The following is a 24,718-nucleotide window of genomic DNA, read 5'->3' as shown; positions in this document are numbered from 1 at the left end:
CCACTTACTGACAGGTCTTCCATTTAGGGCTCCTCCTGCATGGGGACATTGCAGACTCGGGGCGGCCTCCCATCCCTCTCTCTGCTAAAATCCTGAAGGCCAGGCCCTTCGCCCAGTTCATAGTCCAGTGGGCCCATGGTTGGGGGTCCTCCAGCCCCCACGTCGCGCCCCTCCCCCACCGCCCGTGGAGCGCAAGGAAAGCACCGCCCCCCACCGCCCCAGAATCCCCACAATCGCCTAAAACCCGGAATCCACAAGGTCAGGCCCCCATCCCTACCACAGGGCGGTAGAGATTCGGCTGAGCTGGGGATGCCCGCAGGGGCCGTGTCCCTCACAGCCCAGCCCCGCAAATGGAGCACCCAGGCCCCTGAAGCCCATCCCTCTGAGCCCAGGGCTGGCACCGCAGGGGGCCCTCGCCTGGCGTCAAATCCCCAGGGCCGCCGGAGGGACCCCTCACCTGACACGCTGGGCGCTTCGCTCTGGGCCGCCTCCAGGGGGAGCCGCGCCCCACAGCGGCCCCTGCAGGCGGGGCGTGGAGGTGGGAGTGGGAGCGCCTTCCCCGGGGTCACGTGGGCCGTCCTGCCCCAAGGAAGCCCCCTCGTTCGGCTTTGGAGGAAGAGTCTGTTTCCCAGGAGAACCTCCACTCCGGACCACAAGAGACCCCAGGACGGCCCCGAGGGGAGGGGACAGCCACATCCACCCCTGGTCACCCCCTTGAGACGGCCAGACGCCACCACGGCCTGGGTCTTTCTTGGGGAAGGACCCCCAGAGCCCAGCTCCTCAGGGCTGGGGGGACGAGGGGGAGCCTTGACTCCCGCTTTCATCCCACTGGGGCCCAGAGAGCTCCCCCCACCAACCACCCCAGGACCCTGGCTGGACCAGCTGGGGAGTCCGGAGGGGCTGAGCAGAGCCTCTGCTCAGGAAACCTGCCCAAAAGAACATGCCTTACCAGCTTGGCCTCACAAAGAACAGACTTTATTGAAGAATTTGGCACAGAGACAGCACAGCTCTAGCCCCACAGCCCAGCACACAGCCATGCAGCAGGTGCATTAGGCATCACACAGGATCAATAAGGTACATGAGGGACACGCAGGTGCATGGTGCTCCATGTCCCCTGGCCCAGCCCGAGGAGCCCTGTGCTCCAGGAGGACCTGGGGTGGGTAGAGGGCTGTGCAGAGGACGGAGGCTCAGACAGACCACGAGAGAACAGCATCTGGCATCAGACAGTCCACACCCTGGGGCAGGTGGCCCTGCGGGGTGGGGGTGGGGGGGGGCCTGTGGCAGGGACAGGGGAGGAGCACAGAGACGCAGGCTTCCCTTCAGCTCTCTGCCCTGACCCCCCGCCCCTCGGACGGACCACCCTGGGCAGGCGGGGGACCGGTGCTTGCTCTGGGTTGGGCTTCAAAGTTCCTGGAGCCTCAAGCTGCATTCCAACCTCTGCTCTGCAGATGGAGGACGATTCACGAGCAGAATCAGAGCTGGGCGCTCCTGGCCCCTCCCAGCCTCAGCTCAGCAGCTCTCTCCTGGAAGCAGAGTCCCAATCGTGGGGTCTGACCCAGCAGCAAAGGCCCCAGAACAAGAGCGTGGGACCATGGATGGTCTTAGCACAGCCAGTTTCCAGGCCTCCTCAAATCTCCGGGCTGGCACCTTTCAGAAACACCCCGGGGGCCGGGTAGCCCCGGGTCTGTAAAAATAAGGACTTGCCCCATTTCAACGAAATTTGGTCTCCGAGCAGAAGCACAGTCCGGTCAGAAGAATGACCGCCACCCCACCCCCACCCCAGAACACACCACAAAGGTTCACATCCTAAGGCATGAGCCAAATACTGGCTTTAGGACCATGACAAAAAGATGTTGGAGGGAGCGGGTCCTGCAAGTCCTCATGATGCCCAGAGAAGATGGTGGGTCCCCAGCTGGGGCCTCCGGATGCTCCGATCTGAAGAGGCCTCCAACCCAAGGGCGCACAGAGGGCCCAGGGCCCCTACAGGGGAGCCGTGGAGGCAGAGAAAGGGCAGGGCCCGGAAGACAAGACTAAGCCAGGACATGCTGACCTTGAATCTAATCCTTGGCATGTGTACCTCGGAGCATATTATAGAGGGGTGGACATACCCCCAGCCGGGCACCCCTGGGAAATGGGGGACTGCAGTGCAGCCCCCAGTAGCAGGGGGGCAGAGGCTGCTCCCCAGGGGCGTTCTCAGCACCCACTGCCCCCATGTCCCTCTGCCCCCTGCATCCCCAGCCGAGCTTCTTGCACAAGGAGACAGGTGCCAGCCAGAGGCCAGGCCTGGGGTCCAGGAGGCCGGTCCTGGAGAATAAAGCATCGGCCTCTCTTGAAGACAAACCACAAATAAAAAGCTTCAGGCCGAGGCTTCTGAACGATATCTGGTGTAAAAAACAAACCAAACAAACAAACAAAAAAAACAGTCTCAGCTCCAGGTCATCGACCTGCGACACTTGGGGGGGAGCTGAGGGGGGGCTTCAAGGGCAGGTTCTCGGCCCAGCCCCGCTGGGTAAGTCTCTTCGGCCGGCAGCCAGCAGCCAAGGCCTCTGCAGCCAGGGTCACACCTGGCTGATGATCTCACCATTCTCAGGTACAAAAACTTGCACAGGGGCCCCTCAGGCGATCTCCGGAGCACACACACGGCGGGCACCTGCCAGGGCCGGGAGAAAGGAGAGGAGGTTGAGCAAACCAGGATGTGCAATGACCGGACAGCAAGCTCAGCCCTTAAGGATGCCGACTGGCAGCAGCACCGGCTCAGCACTCAGCTTTCTGCCTCCCAGGAGGCTCTCTGTGCCCAGGGGCCGCTCTTATTCATTACCACTCCAGCTTTCTTTGGGTGGAATGGGCACCTTGACCTCTTTGCTGCACTCCCCCCCCGCCGCCCCTTCCCTGGGCTCACTTCTCATCACCCTCCCCGTCTGGCAGGCTGGGGTGGGCTGGGCCTGAGCCAGGGACAGGTCCCAGCTCGCAGGAAGGGGGAGGCACATCAGCTGGAGGGTGCGGCCTGAGACTAGTGCCAGGGTGCTGCCAAGCCCAGGGTGCCAGCTGCAGCCAGAGAACTGGTGAGCGGGGGAGGCGGTGCGGTTGGACCTGCTAGAATCTTGGGTCTCAAAGCAGCAGCTTGTTGGGAGACTGATGGATGGAGCAGCTCCCTGCAGAGCCCTCCCTACCAGGGAGAAAGAATTTTAAAAAGGCTCACGGGTGGTATCCCCTCTTCCAGTATGAAGAAACTAGGCATAGAAACCAGAGTAGCCGCCCTATCTCATGTCAGGAAGCTCTACCTACAGGCTGTCCACTAACCTGGTCCCTGGCCCTGGGGGCTCATTGATCACACTACTTACCTAGTACTTTCTAGGCATTGCTCTAATCACTTTTATTTATTTATTTATTTTGGTCTTTCTGTCTTTTCTAGGGCCGCACCCACGGCATATGGGAGTTCCCAGGCTAGGGGTCTAATCGGAGCTGTAGCCACCAGCCTACACCAGAGCCACAGCAACGCAGGATCTGAGACGCAATCTACACCACAGATCATGGCAATGCTGGATCTCTAACCCACTGAGCAAGGCCAGGAATCGAACCTGCAACCTCATGGTTCCTAGTTAGATTCGCTATCCACTGAGCCATGACAGGAACTCCTCATTTTTAATATTTTTAATATTCCTAATGCCCCTAACGACAGTTCCTTCACTCTACTCCCATTTTACAGAGGGAGTGACAGAACCTCAGCAGAGTTAATTAAACTGCCCAGTCCTATCGCTGGCAAGTGGCAGGTCTGAGACTTGAACCAGGGCCTGCGCACTTAGCCATCAGTCACCTGCTTCTCAACTGGGGAGTGGAGGTGGGAGAAGCTGACCTACAGACCGTCACAGGCCCTGGCTTCTGCAAACACATTTCCTTCCACCAGGACGAAGGCCTGGGCCCTCAAGTCAGGGAACGGGACGGGGGGCGGGGGGGAATGTGTGTGAATCGGACTGAACTTCTGATCATGAAGAGAGGCCTCGTTGTTTTGCGGGTCATCGGTGGAGGCGTCAGGGAACAGAGATCTTAGACGGACTGGAAAGATCACTCCGCCAACACACGTGGGATTGGGCTCTCGAGCTAATCGCAGCAGGCAAACTTCGAAGGCCCCCAGAGGAGTCTTCCAGAGCCCAGAGGAGCTACTCTGGGGCCCGCTTTTCCTAGCTCAGGGCTGCCTGGCCACCAGACCACGGCGATCCACACACCCGGAAGGGTCGGCCGTGCGCGTACCTGTGCGCGCTGGAAGCGCTCGGCGCCCGGCGGCAGGCTGCGCACGCGGAAAGCCCCTTGGCGGTCCAGCGAGTGGGGGCGCGCGCTCCGGAGCCGGGCCCGCTCGTGCCACGACTTGAGCTCCTCCGACACGGCTGCCTTGCTGAGCCCGCGGCCCGCGGGGTTGTCGCGCAGCGAGGGCGTCCGGGCCACGCGGCTGTGGGCGGGCGGTGGGCGCTGCCAGCGCAGGGCGGCCGCATCCTCGCCGCGGCCCGGGCCCCACTCGCTCCACGGCCCCGGTGGCACGCGGCCCTCAGCCAGCACCACGTAGCGCGCGGCCCGGAGGCAGGCGACTGGTGGCCGCGGCCGGGGGCCTGCGGGGCCGCGGGGCGCGCGCGGGCGGGACGGCGCGGGCGGGGAGAGGGGCCGCAGGAAGGAGATGTCGGGGCTGCTGCTGCCCGGCGGCGTGGGGTGCGACAGGCTGGAGGCGTCGGAGCCGCTGTCCTCCGAGCAGGAGTGGCAGGCGGGGTGCGGCGCGGGAGTGGGGCGGGCGCAGCAGGGCTCAGGCGCCGTCACCGTGTAGTAGGTGGGGCGGCGCCGCGGGAGGGCGCTGCGACCCCGGCCTTCAGGGCCCGCGCGGAAGGAGTCGGTCCTGCAAGGAGAAGAGGGGGCGCTGAGCCAGCCCTGCCCGGGGTGGTGGCGGGCTCGTGGGTGGGTAGGTGGGGAGGGGACGGAGGCCACACCTCCCCATGCTCCCACACCCTCCCGTTCCATTGCTCAGGCTGAGGTTCGGGTAGAGGAGGCCACATCTGCCTCGCTGTTCTCAGCCATCTTTGGCACAGGGCATTCGATGGCATTTCACCCACACAATCTGTCCAGGCGGACACCGTCAAGCAACTGAGATAAAGGCTGAAGCGGGCATGTGGCAGAGGGATGACACCGTGAAGGGAAGAGAGGGCTGGCCCCCGACAGCCTGAGAAGAAACCGCCCTGCGGCACCAGGACCCTGGACTTCCAACCTCCAGACTGGGAGACAGTGGTTCCTATCCTGGAAGCCACCCAGCCTCGGTGCTCTGTAGGGCAGCCCCAGCCGACTAGGACAGGGTCGCTGCACGCAGCTGGCTGCCCCCGAGGGCATCAGCCCAGGACGGACAGCTGGGCTCCAGCCTCCATCAGCCAGTAGCCTGGAGCAGGCCTATCCGTCCAGAGGGGGCGCCTTTTAATAAGCTGCACAAAGGCCCTGTTTGTAAAAATACCCCCCACCCATGTAGTGTGTAAAATATAAAATGCATTGCTGGACTCCAGCCCAGGGCTGCAGACAGCAAAGTCAACCTGATGGAAGATACCAGCAGTATCCTGAGGCTGCCCCAGCTCTCCAGCAGTGTGGCCAACACCGCCTGTCATGACTCAGCCACTGAGCGCCAAACAGCAGGGGGCTTGGAGAGCAGCACTGCTGGGCTCTCATTACTCATGGGTTCTGTGTGTGCAAATTCACCCACTGGTCAGATTTATCTGTAACCTCAAAGTCAACACTCTCAGCACTTCCCAGGTCACACATGGACCCCGGCAGGGTGGTGAAAATTTTGAGCTGCCAGATAGGCAACCCCTCAGGCTCTGAGTTCTTGGTTCAGCTCTTATACGAGACACAAGTAGCCTTGCCACAGGCAAGTTAGTGTCATGCTTTTCGCATTTTCATGCATCTCACTGTTTCTTTTTCTTTTTCTTTTTTTTTTTCTTTTTTGGTCTTTTGTCTTTTTAGGGCTGCACCTGCAGCATATGGAAGTTCCCAGGCTAGGAGTCCAATCGGAGCTATAGCCGCTGGTCTATGCCACAGCCGCAGCAACGCCAGATCCAAGCCGAGTTTACGATCTACACCACAGCTCACGGCAACGCCGGAGCCCCAACCCACCACGAGGCCAGGGATCAAACCCGCAACCTCATAGTTCCTAGTTGGATTCGTTTCTGCTGTGCCACGACGGGAACTCCCGATGTCACTGTTTAAAAGGGCCCCCAAGCCAGTGCTGCAGGGCTGTATGGTGTCCTGAGCTGAAGGCAGCTGGGATGTGACTTATAGGAAAAACACGTGTGAGAGGAGCTTGGTTTAGGGGAGAATTCTAGGGCTGCTGGCCCTGACTTCAATGCAGATGAGTCAACAGTCCGCATTCGATAAGGTCTCTCAACAGAAACTCCATAAAACAAGGTTACTTGTTGATCAGCTGACACCTTGTGACCAAAAGCTGTAGCCCTGGGTGTCCCCGGGAGCAATGGTTCAGCACTGATGGTGACTTCCCAGGACGTAACTACCCAAATAATGAGAATCAACTTCACATCAACTGAAAAAGTGAACTGCCCATCATCAGTGACCAACAAGAATCAAAGGCGACCGCCAAAGTACCTGCTGAGATTCATTCGTTTTGCCACAAGGAAATCGGGGCCGTGGGGAGGCGGGGAGCGGGAGCCAGTTGTGCAAAGAGACAAAACTGGAGTCTTAGGAAAAAAAAACTTGCTTCCCAAGGACTCGCCCTTGGCTTGGCTGGCTGGGGCGCTGCCTCTACTGAAAGGTACTTCAGAACGGATCCCAAGGAGGAGCCACTGCACCAGCCACGTGTCACCCACAGGTGTCCCACATAACCCTAGAAGACACCACCCTCTGCCCGTAAACTCTCAGGTGGGTCCCACCCCCTGCCTTGGTGGGGGGGGGGCTCTTACCTTAGAGACTGTGACTGGCCCCTCCTGCCCTGCATCTCAGGGGTGGCTGGGGCGCTGGTACGGCCCTGCCGCTGCCCAGGCACGCTGCGGATGGGGACCACGTAGTAGGAGGCAGGATCCAGCAGCCACAGGCTGGAGGCACTGGGCCCATCCTGCGGGGTGGCAGCCGGACTGCTGGAGGTGGGAGAGGTGGGAGACGGGTCAGCGGTGGGAACGCCTCCATCCAGGGGCTCCAGCTGTGCCCAGGGATGGACACAGCCCCCCCACTCCCTGCCACACGCAAGGAGGGTGGCCCCTCCAGGGTGTGCAGCTATGTCCCCGCACAGGCTCCCCCTGCGCCCCGCCCTCCCCTCCTCCCGCTGAACCTGGACTCGCTGCTGGGCTCAGAAGACTTCCTGGGCTTCTCGTAGGGGTGGTCCAGGCTTGTCTCTTTCCAGGGGCTGTTCTGGATGGGGGCCCGCTCCAGATCCCCCGTCTCAGGTCCTGCTGGCTGCAACCCTTCAAGGCTCTGGGGCGGGAGGGGCCGGGAGGGTGGATCTGGGGACTCTGGGGGAGGTTTTGGCGCTTCAGAGGCCTCTGCAGGTGAAACAAACCTAGTGAGAGCAGTGGCGGGGGAACCGGCCCAACTAGAACTCCCCCGCCTTGCCTGGCCCTTGCTCCCGCTGCTGCTGGTCTGGCTGGTCCAGGCCATGGCTCTGGGCCCAGATGCTTCAAAACACTTTCTTCTTCTCCTCCCTCCCAGCTCCATTTTACACCTGCCTCCTACAGGAAGCCTCCCCAGATAGACTCTCCCAGCTCACGTGACTCCACCTTTACCCTTTCCTGGTGCCCTGTTTGCAGCTAACTGCCTGCTTCCCTACCTTCCTGGTCATGCTGTGCCCATGTGTGCTATTTCCTCATTGCCCTGGCACTCCCCAGGGCAGGACCGCACCCCACTCTTGGTCCGCATTAACCCTCCAGCATCCCTTTTTTTTTCCTGTCTTTTCTAGGGCCACACCCACAGCATATGGAGGTTCCCAGGCTAGGGGTCCAATCAGAGCTGTAGCTGCCAGCCTACCCCACAGCCACAGCAATGCTGGATCCTAGCCGCATCTGTGACCTACACCACAGCTCCCAGCAACGCCGGATCCTTAACCCACTGAGTGAGGCCAGGGATCGAATCCGCAACCTCATGGTTCCTAATGGAATTCGTTAACCACTGAGCCATGACGGGAACTCCAACGCCCCCCTCCAGCATTCTGTGGGTTTGGCTTCTTGATCTGTGGCCGGTGTCCCCTCTCCCAGTGCTGCCCTGTTTTCGAAAAGGCAACGACTGTGGCCAGATGGCTGAGGCTCTGCCGGGCGTGTACATTGGTAATGTCCCTGTCGCAGGCAGGGGGGCCAGGAGCTCAAGGCTCTGCAGGAATTCACCCCCCCTCCCTGTCAACATGACTGAGCAACAGCAAAGGATCAGCTTGTCCCCCCTCGGTGCAGGGGCAGCGGGAATCAGCATCCAGGCTGCCCCCGCCACCAGCTCACTAACGCTTCACCCCCCCTCCACCCCCTCTACCCACCTCCATTCCCTGCTGGAAGGACCCACTAGTAAATTTCACCAAAGCCCAAAGCCCCAAGTTCTTGCAGAGAAGCCCAGCCCTGACAACCATCCCCACACCACTCCTCTCACCTTCCTCCAGGAGCAGCCCATCCGACAGGGAGCTGTCATCCGAGGCGCTGAGCTCTGGGGAAGCCAAAAGGGAGAGAAGGGGGTGAGGAAATCCACCCACCCGAAGATCTGGGGAACCAGCGGTGCTCAGCTGCTCTGGCCTGCCCGGCCCCCCTCCTGAGAGGGTCCCCTTATCAGGAAGTGCCAACCATGTGTTCAGTACTAGGCTGGGTGTGAATTTATTACTTGGAAGTAGAAAAAACTCAGAAGACAGGCGTGGGAAGACAGGAAACCCGTTTTTGTTTTTGTTTTAATTTTTAGGGCCGCACCTGCGGCATGTGGAAGTTCCCAGACTAGGGGTGGAATTGAAGCTGCACCTGCCAGCCTAGACCACAGCCATGCAACACCAGATCTGAGCTGCGTTTGCGATTGATGCTACACCCTGCGGCAACGCTGGATCCTCAACCCATTGAGCGAGGCCAGGGATCAAACCCATATCCTCAGAGATGATGTCAGGTCCTTAACCTAACTGAGCTGCAACGGGAATGCCAGGAAACCCAATTTTTTTTTTTTTCTTCCTTTGCTAGGACCACTCCTCCGGCATATGGAGGTTCCCAGGCCACAGCAATTCTGGATTCGAGCTGTGTCTGTGACTTACACCACAGCTCATGGCAAAGCCGAATCCTTAACCCACTGAGCAAGGCCAGGGATCAAACCCGCAACCTCATGGTTCCTAGTCGGATTTGTTAACCACTGAGCCATGACGGGAACTCCAGGAAACCCAATTTTAATTTCAGCTCTGCCATTAGTTTTGCAACCTCGAATAAGCCATGCCAATGCTCTGGCCCTCTCCTTTCCGTCTGTTAAACAAAAAAGATCAGGCCTTCCTCTGGCAGGGTTTCCACGCAGTCGGGGGAAAGGCAGCCACTTTGGAAGGCCCTGAGGGTGAAGTGATGTTTGCTGAGTTTTTTTTTTTTTTTTTTTTTTTGCTTTGCTTTTTAGGGCCGTGTCTGTGGCATATGGAGGTTCCCAGGCTAGGGGTCAAAAGGGAGCTGGCCTACGCCACAGCCACACGAAATCAGTACCCCATCTATGACCTACACCACAGCCCATGGCAACATCAGATCCTTAACCCACTGAGTGAGGCCAGGGATCGAACCCGCATCTTCATGGATACTAGTCGGATTTGTTTCCATTGCACCACAACAGGAACTCCCTGCTAACTTCTGTATAGTCTTCAGATGCCATAAACACAGCTCGATTCAAGGACCCCGACTCTGAGAACCCCTGCATTATCAGGACAAGAGCAGTGCAAGCGGGATCTGAGCTATGGGGTCGAGGAGCCAGTTCAAGCGAGGGTCTGGGCGGCTGGATCAGGAAAGTCCTTCACTGTGCCAGGGCAGCCAGCAAAGGACATGGACAGTGGCACTTCCACGGGGCACAGAAGCACCGGAAGTCAGAGGACTCCCCTTTGCCACTGTCCTTGAACACACTGAAACTTCAGATACTGGGTCCACACCTGACATGACCCAGGTGGCAATTTCAATGTCTGAGAACAGCGAGGAGGACAGATCGCTGGTATTTCTCTCAGGCTCTTTTAAGCGCTTTGTACACACGGATTCATAACACCTTGTAAGGCAAGCGCCACCCTCATCGCCAAGAAGCAGCCGGGATGCAGGGGCTTGGAGGAGCTGAGTAACGTGGCTGAGGTCAACCCCCCAGAAGGTGGCTGAGTCAGATTCACGCCCAGACAGTCTGAGCAGAGTCTGGCTCTGCATCACCACCAGGTATGGGCTTTCCTGTTAGCCGGCTTCTACCAGAGGTCATTACCCAGCAAAGTCTAAGAAAAGTGGATTCAGAGTCCATCCCTCTGAAAATCCTCTATTCACAGAGAGCAGCTGATTGCAGCCTATGGGGCAAATCCAGTTAACTGGCTGTTTTTGGAAATAAAGTTTTATTGAAAGACAGCTACTGGCTTGTTTACAGAACATCTGGCTGCTTTCATGATACGAGGGCAGAGCTGAAGAGTTGTGACTAAGACCTCATGGCTCACAAAGGCTAAAATATTTACTCCCTGGGCTTTACAGAAGATCGTCAACCTTTGCTCTGCGATTTAAATGACAGAGGGAGAGGGAGTTCCCCTCGTGGCGCAGTGGAAAGGAATCCGACGAGGAACCATGAGGTTGCGGGTTCGATCCCTGGCCTTGCTCAGTGGGTTAAGGATCCGGTGTTACCATGAGCTGTGGTGTGGGTCGCAGACGCAGCTCGGATCAGGCGTTGCTGTGGCTGTGGTGTAGGCTGGCAGCTGTAGCTCCGATTCGACCCCTAGCCTGGGAACCTCCATATGCTGCAGGTGCAGCCCTAAAAAGACAATAAATAAATAAATGGATGACATACAAACTGTACACGGACAGAGCAGCGGATAAACGTTGCAGGCCAGCTACCTGAGGGGCCCGGGGGGCTCCCCTCCCCTCACACCAGCCTGTGTTCTAGGCTTCACCTGGGGAAACACCTCTGATCTTTTACAAACACCTGGGGAATAGAGATCATTCTTTTTCACCAAGGTCAAGTTGAAGAAATCGTGGGACTCTTACTGTCATGGCCTAGGGGTTAGAGTCACGCTGTTTGGGTTTGAGTATGCGGCGTGCGACAAATGCCATCACCCCACCATCCTGACTCCTCATAACCAGATTCCCACGGGCTGAAAGGTGCAACCCAAGGAGGGTGCTAGAAGCCCACTGCCACTGCAGGGTGGGGCGTGGGCACAGCCACCTGCCGCCGTTGAAGCCCAGTGGTCCCTGAGGGCTGCTCACTATCCCGGCCACACTGCCCCAGCCAGCCCCACAGGATCCGGCCTAGCAGGCAACAGCGGGACACCCCAGGCGGAGGGATGGCCACGAGGTCACGCTCACAAACGCTGAGCATCCCAAAGGCCACACCATCCAAGGCAGCAGCCACACTAGCTGCCCGTGGCTAGTTTAAAGAAAATGAAATGAAAAATTTAGTTGCTTGGCCACACGAGGCACAATCCTTGGGCTCCACGTCCCAGGGGGCCAGTGGTGGCCATACTGGACACTGTGGATCTGGAATGGGGCCATCATGGAAGAAATGCAACCAGACGCATTGCTAAAGCAGGTGCTATCAGCCGACAGACATGTCCTGGGCACGGGGTGGGGGGACATTTCTCTCAGGCCCCCTGTAGTCGCCTAGTCCTACAACTGACCGCTCTCTGCCACCTGCCGAGGACTAGCTAGTCACACTCACCTGGCAGGATGATAGCAAAATCCAACAACTTTGGTGTCAAAGCCAAAAAGGGTGGGTGGATTTTTCTTTCTTTTTTTTTTTTTTTTTTTTTTTTCTTTTGGTTAATGTGTTTGCTTTTTTAAAAAAAAAAAAAAAACTTTTTAATTCAAAACACCTTTTGGCTACTAATTAATTATTAATCCCTCACTACTTCCTCCTTCAGGGAGAGCCCAGTTGGGCAGAGGAGCCACAGAACAGGAAGGACTTGTCTAGAACCGCCTCCTCCTGGGCTCCCAAGACAGGACAGTGAACACAGAAGCTCAGCCTCATCAACACAGGTATAACCTAGAACTTCTATTAGGACAGGACATTAGACCCAGGACCTTGACCTCAACAAGACATTAGACCCAGGACCTCGACCTTGTCAGGTCAGGACATTAGACTCAGGACCTGGGCCTGGTCAGGACATTAGACCCAGGACCGCAGCCACATCGGGTCAGGACATTGGGCCCAGGACCTTGACCTCGTCAGGACATTAGACTCAGGACCTGGGCCTGGTCAGGACATTAGACCCAGGACCTTGACCTCATCAGGTCAGGACATTAGACCCAGGACCTTGACCTCATCAGGACATTAGACCCAGGACCTGGGCCTGGTCAGCCTGAAGGTGGAGAGCAGGGCTGCCTCTCTGACGAGGCAGGCAAGCAGCTGCCGGGCCAGGTCCCTTCCCCGCAGCTCTAGTTTCCCGGCACTCAGTGCCCGCCTCCCGTAGCCTGCTAACCAAAGCCCCAGGCGTGTCCTGGCCTGCTCCCCACTCCCAACAAGAAGCGTCACTGTTGCAATGGTGGCAGCAGAGCGGCGCCCCTACTCGGTCTGCCACCCCACCGGGCTCAGAGGCACAGGATAGGACCCTGTGGGGGTCTGTGATACGTGGCCAGGGCATAGCCCACCCTGTCCGCCCCTGCACCAGCACAGCAGTGAGCCCCTGGGGTCTTTCCTGCCCATGTCAGCGGCTGCCTTTCAAGGGGAGGTCACGTCCGGGCCCTGTGGGGAACTGAGGGAGGACAAGGGACTCGCCCATCAGCTGGGTTCTGCAGGGCGTTGGCCACCCCAGCTGGTCAGCTCCCATCTCGTGGGCTGACTGGGTCAACCATCACGTGGTGGCCCCTCCTCCCTCGTCTTCCAGTCCTGGCTGCTGGCAGGACCTGGCAGATGTGTGGACACACCCCTTTGACATTAAATTAGAAGCGCTATGTGGGGGCAGGGACTCCTGAATTTGCCCTCCCCCCCACCCACCACAAGGAGCTACCATGGGGTGTGGGGACCACAGAAGCCTTGCCCCCTGGGACAGAATCAGGTTCGGCAGAAAACCAACCTGAGGGACGGGGCGGGAGCCCTGAGTCTGGCTCAGCCCAGGGCCACCAGCCCACTCCCTCCAGTCTGAGACCCAGGAGAGGTCTGGGGGAGGAAGGGAGACCTCTGAGGACTGACCTGATGAGCCAGGCTCGGGTCAGAAGGAACCAAAGGTCATAGCCAAAGGCCCAGAACCATCTGCTGGAAGGGTGACCAGGCTGGATGCACTGATTCCACTGACACTGGGCCTGGGCCTGGACCTCTGGACCAGGGGTCACTGGCCACCAGAACTGGACCGGAGGCACAACTGGAGAGCAGCCTGCAGCAGCCCCACTCCTAACCAGGGAGGTTCTAGACCCTTGAGGGGTGCTGGGATGGGGCCCTGGTGAGGCCAGATATCAAGCAGAGCAACCCCCAGGAGCCGTGGGCCCTGCAGCAGTCAGAAAGCAGAGCCCAGTAGAACCTGGGCCCCTCGGCCTCGGCCTCGCTCACAGCTGAGGCAGCAGAGCCTCGGGCTCCCCAGCGCCTCATGGCATCCGCCCTGTGGGCCTGGGATCAGAAAGACTGAACAAACCCTGGAGACCAGCCCAGGTCAGCAGGGGTGCCTCTGGCCCAGGCTGGGAACTTCCATGTGCCAAGGGTGTGGCCAAAAAAAAAATATATATATATTCCAGAGAGTTCCCTTCATGGCACAGAGGAAACGAATCTGACTAGGAACCATGAGGTTGCGGGTTCGATCCCTGGCCTCACTCAGTGGGTAAAGGATCCAGCGTTGCCGTGAGGTGTGGTGTGGGTCACAGACGCGGTTCGGATCCCACGTTGCTGTGGCTGTGGTGTAGGCCAGCGGCTACAGCTCTGATTAGACCCCTAGCCTGGGAACCTCCATATGCCGCAGGTGCGGCCCTAAAAAAGCAAAAGACAAAAAAAACGAAAACAAACAAACAAACAAACAAAAAACATCCAAATCGGCTCCAGAGGAACCTGCTCCCTGGGCCTGTCCCATCCCGATCCCCACCCACTGGGACCCCTCCAGCCTCAGCCTCGCCCTGGCCCTCCCCTGAAACACGCCCCATCTCCTTAGCAGACAGCTCACTCCTTCCTGCATCGTCAGAATCCATGCCATCCAGCAGCTTCAGTCTACACCTGTGATAATGCCGGATCCTTAACCCCCTGTGCCACAGCGGGAACTCCCCATGTGGAACATTAAACAAGGTGTGGGACCCCCTGGAGGTGCTGACTCAGGGCTGCTCTGCCAGCACCCCCAAAAGCTCACAGGCAGGCCTGGTGGCCCTGGGGTGGGGGGTGCTGAGGGCGGCTCACCTGGGCCCGGGGCAGGGGCAGGAGGGGGCATGCTGCCTCGCCGCTCCCCCAGGCAGCGCTGCAGCTCCCGCAGCTTCTTCTCCTCCTGCTGCACCGCGTGCTTCCGCTGCCGGCGCACCTGCCGGCCCAGGTTCCCCTCCTGGCACAGGCGCCGGGCCGCCTCGGCGATCTGCAGCTGCAGGGCCAGCTCCCGCTCCAGGCTGCTCAGCGGGTCCTGGGAGAGGGCAGAGTGAGCGACCCCAGACGGCGGCCGAGGCCCCCAAGCCACCCTGCCAGCTCAAGCAGCTGGCCTGGGACCCACCCAGAAACCTGACCCTGGGCCAGGCTGGGAGGGACCGAGGTGGACAAGAGCTGGCTAGACAAGCCCAGGGGACACTGCCACTCCTCCCTCCAGAAGGAGGGACCCCAGGGCCGGAGCCACCCCAGGCCCTCCTCTTCCGCTAAGAAAAGGGAGGACAGCTCTGGGACCAGGTGACCCTTCTGCAGAGGTCACTGCCTCTTCTGCCCACGGGGACCAGCCCAGGGTCCTCCCAAGTCCCCTCTCTGCTCTGGCGTTGGCATGGCCGCCCTGTGACCAAGTGGGCTACACACTGGCAGGTCCCCTTGTCCACCGAGAGCCAAGTGCCTTGAGCTGTGAGACAGTGCAGCAGAGACGGCCCTGCCTCCCCTCCAGAGACCTGGCCGTGGGCCCACAGTGGGCAGCTAGGGAACAGGGATCTGGGACAGTGCCCTGCAGACCTCACCTCTCTGTGCAAGGCCCGCTCGTCCAGCTTGTAAGCCGCTCCGATCCTGCGGCGGACCTTGGGGGCCTTCTCCCCTGGTTTAAGGGGATACTCTGCTGGCAGGATGCCCGTCAGCTCCTGAGGAGGAAGCAAGGTCATGCCAGGCCCTCGGCCGAGCAGGAGCAGCCTGTCCAGCGGGCCCTGCGTGGCCTGTGCCCACCCTTCCCCTCCGCCCCGTCCCAGCGTCCAGGCCGTCTCATGGGCTCTCACTGATCCTCAAGCCGCCTCCTGCTCCCCTTGTCGGGGGATCTGCTCTGACCTGGGGACAGTCCCCACAGGCCTCCGTCCACTCTGTCCCCTGCAGTCTCTCCTCCCTCCTGCCCTGTGCCTGGCCCCCCCATGCCCAGAGCAAACTGTCCCCTCCCTGAGCTGTCCAGTGTCCACATTAAGTACCAGGCACCACCACCCCCTTCTGAGCCCCCGGACTCTCTCAGGATTGGGGTTCCCTCCTCTCAGCCCCACCATCCTGAACAGAACGGGGCTCTGGGCCCCTCGGATCAAGCTTGAGCTTGCGCGTGTGTGTGTGTGTGTGTGTGTGTGTGTGCAAGCGTGCAGGCGCACGCACACGCGCTGAGCCTGCCCGGCGGGGGTGCCCTGCTCTCACCGCCTCCCGCAGGCAGAGCCTCCTCAGCTCCTCCAGACAGGCCTCCAGCCGCTCCTCCAGGGCCCTCTGCTGCTTGCGTACCGCGTGGGTCAGCTCCTTCGCAGGGGACACGGGGCTGTCGGGGCCTGGGCAGTGGTGGGCGGGGGGGGAACACGCGCTCAGGAGGGCCTGTCTTGGATGCCCCTGGGCCACCCCTAGACTGATGGTGTGTACGTACACAAACCCTCAGACGGCCTCAGGCCTGTGCGGACTGTGTCACAACCACAAAACACCATGTCTCCCGGCTGCCCGACGGCGCCATTACAGGTCAGAGGGACCGGCTGCCCCACCGGCCACCTGTGATTAGAACCTGGCCCTTCCCGGCCCTCCCCATCCTTCACCTGCAGCAGGTAACTTCTTCCTCTGCTATTTCTCCTCCCCCCCCTTTCTCTCTCTCTCTCTCTCTCTCACACACACACACACACACACACACCTCTTCTCTCTTGTCCTCTGTCCAAACCAGACCAGACTGGGCCCACCAACTCAGGCCAAACCAGAGCCCCATTCACAGTAACCAGATAAGACTTTTCAACATCTTAGTAATCACTGGGGACACAGGGTTGAGCGATGCAGTCACCTGTTCCAGATAGGATCAGAGCTCCAGGCCAACCCCCCCAGGAAGGAAAACTCACCAGCCCTTCCAGTGTCCCAGCAGTGGTCGCCCCGCCACCCCCCGCCCCGCCCTGGCTCAGCCTCGGCCCCCTCCGCCGCCAGCCTGGCGGGGCCGGACCACTCACCAGACTGCAGGATGATGCCGCTATCGGTGTCGCTGGCCTCATCCTTACTCTCCATGGTGGGCTTCTGGGAGGAGGGGGCGCAGAACAGAGAGAGCTGACACCCTTCCCAGCCTGGGCCAGGACTTGTAGGTGGCCTGGAGTTTCCCCAGCTTTTAAAAGAAGAGCAAAAAATGACATATGTAAAAACCCCATTGCTTCCGACACAGCTTATTAATTAGATGCATGAGGACAGGGCGGGGGGGGGGCGTGGAATGAATTCCATGTTTCCAGGGGCAGAGCTGTGGGTCTGGGTGGGGGTTCTCCGTGCTGGGGGTGTGCGGGGAGAAGGTGGTCCTCAGTGGGCTCTCTGGGCCCAGCCTAGCCTCCCCCCACACCCCACCGCTGCCTCCTTCCTAGAGAGGCCTCTGGGTCCAGGGGTGACAGGGTGACTGCAGGGATTTGAGCCTGGGGAGAAAAACCTAAGCAAAAGAGCAAAGAGAGAGGATGGGGGAGGGACAAAAAGGGGGGGCGGACAAATCACGGAGGAGGGGGGGGAACTGTGCCGTGGTGGGGGATGCTGATGGTCTTGAGCCGAGACCCTCCCCACTGCCCCTGTGCTGAGGGACCCGGGCACTGGGCCCAGGCTGCCTGCTCTGTCTGCGCCAGGCTGCCCATCTGAATGAAGGCAGGTGCCCAAAGCCAAGAGCCAACTTGCGGGCCACCAAGGAGATCCTTTGTGGAGAAGGGACTGGACCTCACGGCCAGGGAGACACAGGCCTTGGGGCAGGGGGGCCTGTCGGGCATGGAGGGGTGACCAGGGCAGAGGCTACCCCAGGACAGGAAGGGCAAGGCGGCCACTCGGCCTCCCCGGCTGGGGCGCAGGCCACCCAGCTCCAACCCCAGGTGCGCATCAGCACCGCCGGCACCAGTCACCCAAACAACACCTGCTGGCCGCCCCCTCGCTCCTGGCCAAGCCCTCACCGCTGGTCAGGGTCCCCGCTGGCCAGGGCCTGGCAGCTGGTGGCTGGAGCCGAGGTGGGGAGGGCAGGCGGGGCCTGGAGGGAGAGCCCAGCCACCTCCTCACTGAGTCAGCCATTGAGCAACAGTGCAAAAGTCCTTCCGAGTTTCTGTCTGGAGCTTATCCTGCTTTTCCTCAGGGCACGGGCTGTAGGGGGGGCGTGGGAGGGGGGTCAGCCAGCGGGACGGTGGGGAGCCTTGGGAAAGCTGAGCTCGGAGCCAGCAGGTGGGGCGGGGATCGCTGACCAGGTCTGAGTCCACCTCTCTGCCCATGGACAGCTTTACAGATCGACATAAACCACACAACGCACCTCGGGCCTCATCACAGCCCTGAAAACAACATGTACCGGCACTTGGGGGTCTCAGTTTTCCAAGGAAGTCCAGAGACAGGATGGCAGGGTTTTTTTTTTTTTCTTTTTTTTTTTAAACATAGGGCTTTGCAAAGATACCAAAGAAAGAGACTGTCTCTACGCTCTGGTACCGAGAACAGGGCACTCAGGACGACAGAGCACTGCCTGGTCCCTTCTTCCCAAACCCTCATTCTCCTGAAGATGGAGCAGGACGGAGGGAGGACGGGAAGCTCCCGTCTGCCCCCCAGCCCAGCCCTGGGCGCCTCCCCAGTTGCCAGGGCCAGGGCCCAGCCGGAGAGAGGAAGCCGGGCCGTCAGGCTAATACGTCTGCTTGGACGAGGGAGGGGGTGATGTGGGGGAAGCCACCAATTAGTCACACTTGCTAATTAATTATTAACCACGAAGGAGTTGCCTTGGGAAGTTGTGACAACGCAGCCCAGTTCCTTGACTGTGGCAGAGAAGGGTACAGGGACCCGAGTAGCCCCCTCAGCACTTCTGCACCCCCAGCCCAGGTTGGGGGTAGGCACAGACGTTGCCAGGCGATGGGGGCCCACTCCGGGCTGACCTGCCCCAAGGAGGGCAAAGGGCACAGACCCCAAGCCAGGACCCCAGATTCCAGCCTGGGCTCTACCTGTGTGACCCTGGGGCGCTCATTCCCCTCTCAGGGGACAGTGACAGTGATTAGATGGCATCGAAGGCCTTGCTGGTCCCCGCCCCGAGGCTGGACCTCTTGGAAAACACCAGGCTGGGCTGGCAACCCTCCCCCCGCCCTGTGTGGCAGCCCCCAGAAGCTGAGCCCCGAGACTGCCCTCCAGCTGCAGGGTCCCTGCCCCAGAGCCCACAGCTCCCATGGGTGTGGAGGGCGCTGCTTTTAGATAAAGACAGTTCGGGAAACATCCCCGCCCCTCCACGCAGGACTCCCCCGCCCCCGCACCGACCACAGGCCAAGCCCCTGTCTGGGGCCCTAAGCAGCGCACCCCATGGACAGTGTCCCCAGGAAAAGACAGAGGGGACGGGAGGGAGCTGTGGAGGGAGGAGGGGGCACCTACACACTTTCCCTCTGGCTTAGCACCCTCTCCGTCCTAAACGGGGCCCCAAAGCCAGGTCCTGGGCCTCTCTGGTCCCCGCCCTCCTTTGCTCCCGTGGAAACCGAGGCCTGGGAACTACAGCGACGGGAGACCCCCCCCCCCACCGGCATCCCTGGGCCCCAGACACAAAGTAGACGGCGCGGACGGCCACTGCTGGGCCCCCACAGCGGGGCCCCCACGGCCGGGCCAGCTTGGCCCTCGCCCCAAAGACCCGCTCCGGCTGCCCCGCCCTCACCTGCTTCCAGGTCTTGGTCCCAGAGTCCCGGAAACGCCCCCTGGTCCCAGGTCAGGGGGCCCAGGGGCCTGGCATGTGGCCTTGGGGTGTCCCAGGCCACCCTGTGTGCTGGGACCTGGCTCTGCTCCGCACGCCGATGGCCGATGGCTGTCGGCTGTCCCCTCCCACTGGTCCCGCCTGCGTCCCTCCCAGGCTGGAGGAGCCAGGTTACCTGTTACGACTTGAGTCAGAGGGAGGAGCGGGTGAGCCAGTCTTCCCTGCCGCACACTCGGGCCTCTGCGCTTCCGGGGGTGCAGGGAGTGGGAGAGGGGCACCGCGGAGGAGCCCGAGAGAAGGCTGGGGTCAGCTCAGCCCCCCTGGGCCTGCCCCCCCACCCCAGGCCCCCAGGAACCAGTGACGGTCCTGGGGTGCTGGGGGTCCCAGGGAGAAACCCCCATGCTGACAAGGAGGGTCCCTAAAGAGGGCCCAAGGCCAACCCGGGTTGGACACTCCAGCTGGGCTGTGACCCCTGAAGCCCGTGTGGGGAGGCCTGGGGTCCCAAAGAATCCAGGCCGCTCCCTCCTCTTACCCAGCATCCTGGCCAGGATCATCGAAGCCCTCGTCTCTCTGGTTACTATTTGCAGCCACCCTCACAGGGCCCGTGGCACACTGACCTGAACCTCGGTCCTGTCCCCGAGTCCACGGGGGGCCGCTGGGACCCCAGGCTCTAAGCCCACTCTCCAAACACGAGGGACCAGAGGACAAAATGGAACTTGTTCCCTCCAGGTCTCCCACCCCACTCACCCTGGAGTTCAGCCTGTGGCACTGCGGGAAGCAGGGGCCAAGGCAGCCTGTCCGTCCCCAGGCTCAGAGCCCAGACCGCACCCTCAGGGCTTTGCCATCCCACCCGCCCCCACCACGCCCTTCTGCTGGGGACCCCCGCACCTCAACACCTCTGGATTGTTCCCTCGCCCAGCCCCAGAGACCACCTCTCCAATGCCCAGCCCCAGAGACCACCTCCCCTCCCCCAGCCCCAAAGACCACCTGCCCCCCAGCCCCAAAGACCACCTCCCTAGACCCTAACCCCAAAGACCACCTCCCACAGACCCCCTCCCCTCCCCCAACCCCACAGACTACCTCCCCCCCAGCCCCAAAGACCCCTTCCCCAACTCCCAGCCCCAAAGACCACCTCCCCAGGCCCTCACCTCAAAGACCACTTTCCCAGCCTCCAGCCCCCCAAACCACCTCCACAAGCCCCAGCCCCCAGAACAGGGCTGAGGGAGGAAGTCACCCCCCTCATCTAAGCATCTCTTAGGGGGCCCAGGGATAGAGCCAGCGCCCCCCTCCCCCCATGCACACCCGGCTCCTCTTCGCATTCCTGTACACACCTCTTTCCAAACAATGCTAGCCCCGAGCCCGCAGGCTGGCCACCTCCTTCCTCCCCCAGGCTGAGGCTGAAAAGCCCCAACAGGAGACAGCCCTCCCTGGGCTGGGGGTCCACTCTGGGTCACCCAAAGAGCCCAAAGCCCTTCCCTCCACTCCAGCCCTCCCCATGCCCTACAGCTTGGTCACATCCTTCCCATGACAAACAGAGGAGTTGACGCTGCACAGCTGGCATCCAGCCTCCACCTTGCTCATCCCCCAGCGCCAGGTGGGGATTTATGGAAGGTTCTAGAATCAGTGCATAGCATATTATTTCATGCATAAAGAGGAAGAGAACCACTAAGAGAACCAATGATACCGAAATACAGTTCTAAAGACAGAAAAACGTAGCGATCTATATATATGTGGGGGGATGTCTTTTTTTGGGGGGGGCGCAGCCGTAGCATATGGAGTTCCCAGGCTAGGGGTCAATCGGAGCTGTAGCTACTGGCCTACACCACAGCCACAGCAATGCGGGATCCGAGCTGTGTCGCGACCTACACCACAGCTCATGGCAACGCCAGATCCTTAACCCACTGAGCAAGGCCAGAGATTGAACCTGCGTCCTCATGGATGTTAGTTGGGTTCGTTCACTGCTGAGCCAACATGGGAACTCGTGTTTCTTTATTAACCTTAAAGAAGCAGTGGGCCATTCCATAGCAGTGACCACAGTGGTAAACTACGTTTCAAGAAGGCTACCAGAACTGCCCCATGATACGAAACCATCAGAGACAGCAAATCACAGCTACTGCTAATGGTTTCTCGCGTTCACCAATGAAGGCACTGCTAAATTTCAGTAACGGTTGGTGAAAAAATAAACCTTTCCCATCCATGTAAATCCACAACCCTCTGAATTCTACCCATGGATGCTTTGGTGCCCATGGACCAGGTCAGGAACCCAGCCATCCATCATCCTCCATCTCTGAGTTCAGGGAGAGAAGGACAGAGGACCAACCCCTGCACTGAGCCTCCGGAATTCTCCAAGACCCCTTGCTCCCTCTGATTCACATGCAGCATCTCCCAGCCCAGCAGCATCCGCGGCTTGGATTGGGACTGGCAAACCCACTCACCCAGAACCCGAGAGTCCTCAGATCACACTGGCTGCCATGCTGTGCCGCTCAAAATACCCAGGGCAGAAGGCCAGCTGAGACCTCGGGCCTCGGCTCCCTGCCCCAGGCCAGTACCCCAAACCCCAACCCCCCAGAGCATCATTACCAAGACCACTGGTTGGTGAGGAAGTGAGGTTTCCCAGCAAAACGTCTGAGTGTTTGGAATCTGATCTTTGAAAGGAGGAGAAAAACTGCATCTCTTCAGGGTTTTCATTTCCTAAGGAAAAGTCCTGTGGCAGAAAATTCTTCCAGTCCTGCACCCATCCACGCTCCATTAATTTTTTTTTTTTTTTTTTAAGTTGCTAGTGATGCCCAGGACTGGAAGTTAAAGCGAGGGCCTGGCCTTGCCACCAGCGCCCACCAGCACCCAGCAGAGTACAGTCTCAGGCACTCCTAAAATTTCACTTAAACAATTAAGTGTTTCAGGGCCCGGAGCCAAAACAGTGAAAAGAGAAAGGAAGGACGTATCCCGGGCCCCTTCAGGCGAGGTGGGGGGCGGGGGGCGACGGATCTTTCACTGTTTTCTTGCCCCTCCCCGCCCTTCCCACTGGGAAAGGTGCTCGCCTCCAGCGAGCGCTGGTGGAGCGGGCTGGGACCCGGGACCCACAGCAGCCTGGAATGCGCCCTGCAATCAGACCTCTAGGCTCTCCTTAAAAAGCCCCTTTGTCCGGTCCACCCTGCTCCCCTCCCCCACCGCGCCCTCCGCGTCCAGGCGGCCCGAGTCTCGACTCCTTTTGTCTGGCTTCCCGGAACCTGGCCAGGGGATCCACAGGCGTGGGGAAGGTCGGAGGAGAAAGGTCGAGCAGACGGAAACGTGCACTTTTGGTAGGAACTCGGAATTCTCACCCCCACCCCAACCCCCAGCAAATTCCCCCATTCCCCGCAGGGCCCCCTCCGCTAAGGCGGAAGACGCGGGTTAGGGGTTCGATCCCCCCCTCCCCCGAGCGCACGCGCTGCGCCCCCGGTGCTCCCCCTTACCTGTCCCATGGAGATCCCGCGCCGCCCGCCTGCCCCCGCGCCCCCCGCGCGCGCCTCGCAGCCTCAGGACCTGCTCGTCCAGGCCAGCTCTCCTCCCCCCGCGCCTCCTCCCGGCCTCCCCTCCCCGGAGGTATTTCATTTAACTTCGGCATTTGCAGCATCCCAAATGTTAAAGATCCCAAGACATCTGTCCCCTGGGGCGTACCAAGGCCCAGAGGAAGGAGGGGAAGGGCGCAGGAAGGGACTCGTGAAGCCGATCCGCGAGCCGGGGCGGGGCCGCGCGGCGGGGCGGGGAGGTGCCCGCGGGGGTGGGCGTCCGCGGGGACCCCGCGCGGGGCGAGGCCGGCCCCCTCCTCCAGCTTCCGGACCCGCGCGCGGCGGCCCCCCACCCCCCCGAGCGCCGCCAGTTCCCGCGGCCCGGCGGGGGAGGCTCTTCTCCAGCCGGGGCCGCCTTCCCTCCGCGCGCGCCGGCCGGCCCGGCGGCTTCCGCGCGGGGAGATCCCGGGCGGACGGAGGGGCGCCGCGCCCACCCCCGCGGGCCTACCCGACCCCGCCGCCCGGCCCCCTGCGTGGCCCCGCCGTCCCCCGCACTCCTGCGGCCCCGGCTGGGCCTCCTCCCGCGCGCCTGGCGGCCCCGGCGGCAGAGAGAGAGGCGCGCGCTCTGGGGGGCGCCTCCCGCCGAGGACCCGGAGCCGGCGCCCCGCCCGTCATTCATTCACCCACCGGTTCAGTGAATACTTACTGAGCACCTACTAGTGCCCGGCACGGCGGATCAAAGTTCAGGGGCCCTGGGGATCCCCAAGCTAGATGAGCAACAGTCAGAGAAGGAAGGCCAAGGACCGTGGGTGGAGGGGTGGACAGGTAGGCCAACGCAGGCGGAGGACCGCACAGCCTGCCCGAAGAGGCCGTGCCAGGGGAACTGGGAGTGGGCATACGAGGAGGAGCCCAAGGCAGCAGTGACAAAAACAAAATGGCAAAGGAGCTCAGGAGGGTCTAGGGGCTAAGGGACTTGGGGTGTAGGCTGAGGAGGAGGCCGGGGGCTAGGAAACTGGGGCGGCGACCGGGGGCCGTCGACAGGGGGCCGTCAGGAAGCAGGGGCCGCTCCCGGTGGTTGTCTAGGTTGTGCACCAAATGGAGAAGGAAGGCTCGCCCGGGCTCCACCCACCAAGCCCTGGGCCTTCTGCCTGGAGGAGGCGGCTTTTTCGATTTGTACAGAAGCACTAGGTGGGCTGAGTTAGCAGAAGAGCCATGCTGAAGAGCCATGTGGACTGGCTAAGGATTTAAGTTTTGTTTTGTTTTTGCTGCACCTGCGGCATGTGCAAGTTCCCAGGCCAGGGATCGAACCTACACCACCCGAGCCACTGCAATGACAATGCTGGCTCCTTAACCCAGTGCGCCACAAGGGAACTTCAGGATTTAAGATTTTTATCCTGAAATTAAAGCAAAACTCCAGGGAAATAGAACCAATAGGAGAGCTCCCTCTTGTCTCCCTCTCAGTCCACGTGTGTGTGTGTGCACGCGCGTGCTCACACATGCCTGCACACACATACACAGAGAGAAGAATTGGTTCATACTATTTGAAAGGCTGACAGGTCTGCAATCTGCAGGCTGGAGACCCAGGCAAGAGTTGTGGTCCAGAAGCCATCTGTTTGCAGACTTCCCTCTTTATTAGACATCATGCTTTTTGCTTTTCAAACCTTCAACTGATCAGATGCAACCCACCCACATTATAGAAGGTCTTCTGCTTCACTCGGAGTCGACTGTGTACTTAATTATTATTTTCTTTTTTGGCTACCCTGTGGCATATGGAGCTCCCAGGCCAGGGATCAGATATGAGCCGATGTTGCAACCTACGGTAAAGCTGCAGCAGCACGGGATCCTTTAACTCGATGTGCTGGGCTGGGGA

General features: G+C 60.5%; 1 protein-coding gene across 1 annotated transcript; it reads right to left on the bottom strand.

Moving 5' to 3' along the window:
- Positions 953-23,069, bottom strand: C10H1orf106 (chromosome 10 C1orf106 homolog). Its single transcript, XM_021064503.1, is given in 11 exon segments — positions 953-2,617; positions 2,620-2,650; positions 4,249-4,879; positions 6,936-7,109; positions 7,301-7,511; positions 8,599-8,652; positions 14,494-14,707; positions 15,237-15,353; positions 15,880-16,004; positions 16,656-16,804; positions 22,813-23,069. Coding segments are annotated over 11 exon segments (1,926 nt in total). The 5' UTR covers positions 22,974-23,069; the 3' UTR covers positions 953-2,558.

The sequence above is a fragment of the Sus scrofa genome, chromosome 10 (assembly GCF_000003025.6).
Source record: "Sus scrofa isolate TJ Tabasco breed Duroc chromosome 10, Sscrofa11.1, whole genome shotgun sequence".
In the NCBI taxonomy this organism is placed as follows: Eukaryota; Metazoa; Chordata; class Mammalia; order Artiodactyla; family Suidae; genus Sus; species Sus scrofa.
The sequence above is the reverse complement of the archived record's forward strand: the minus strand, read 5'-3'. Positions and strand labels throughout refer to the sequence as shown.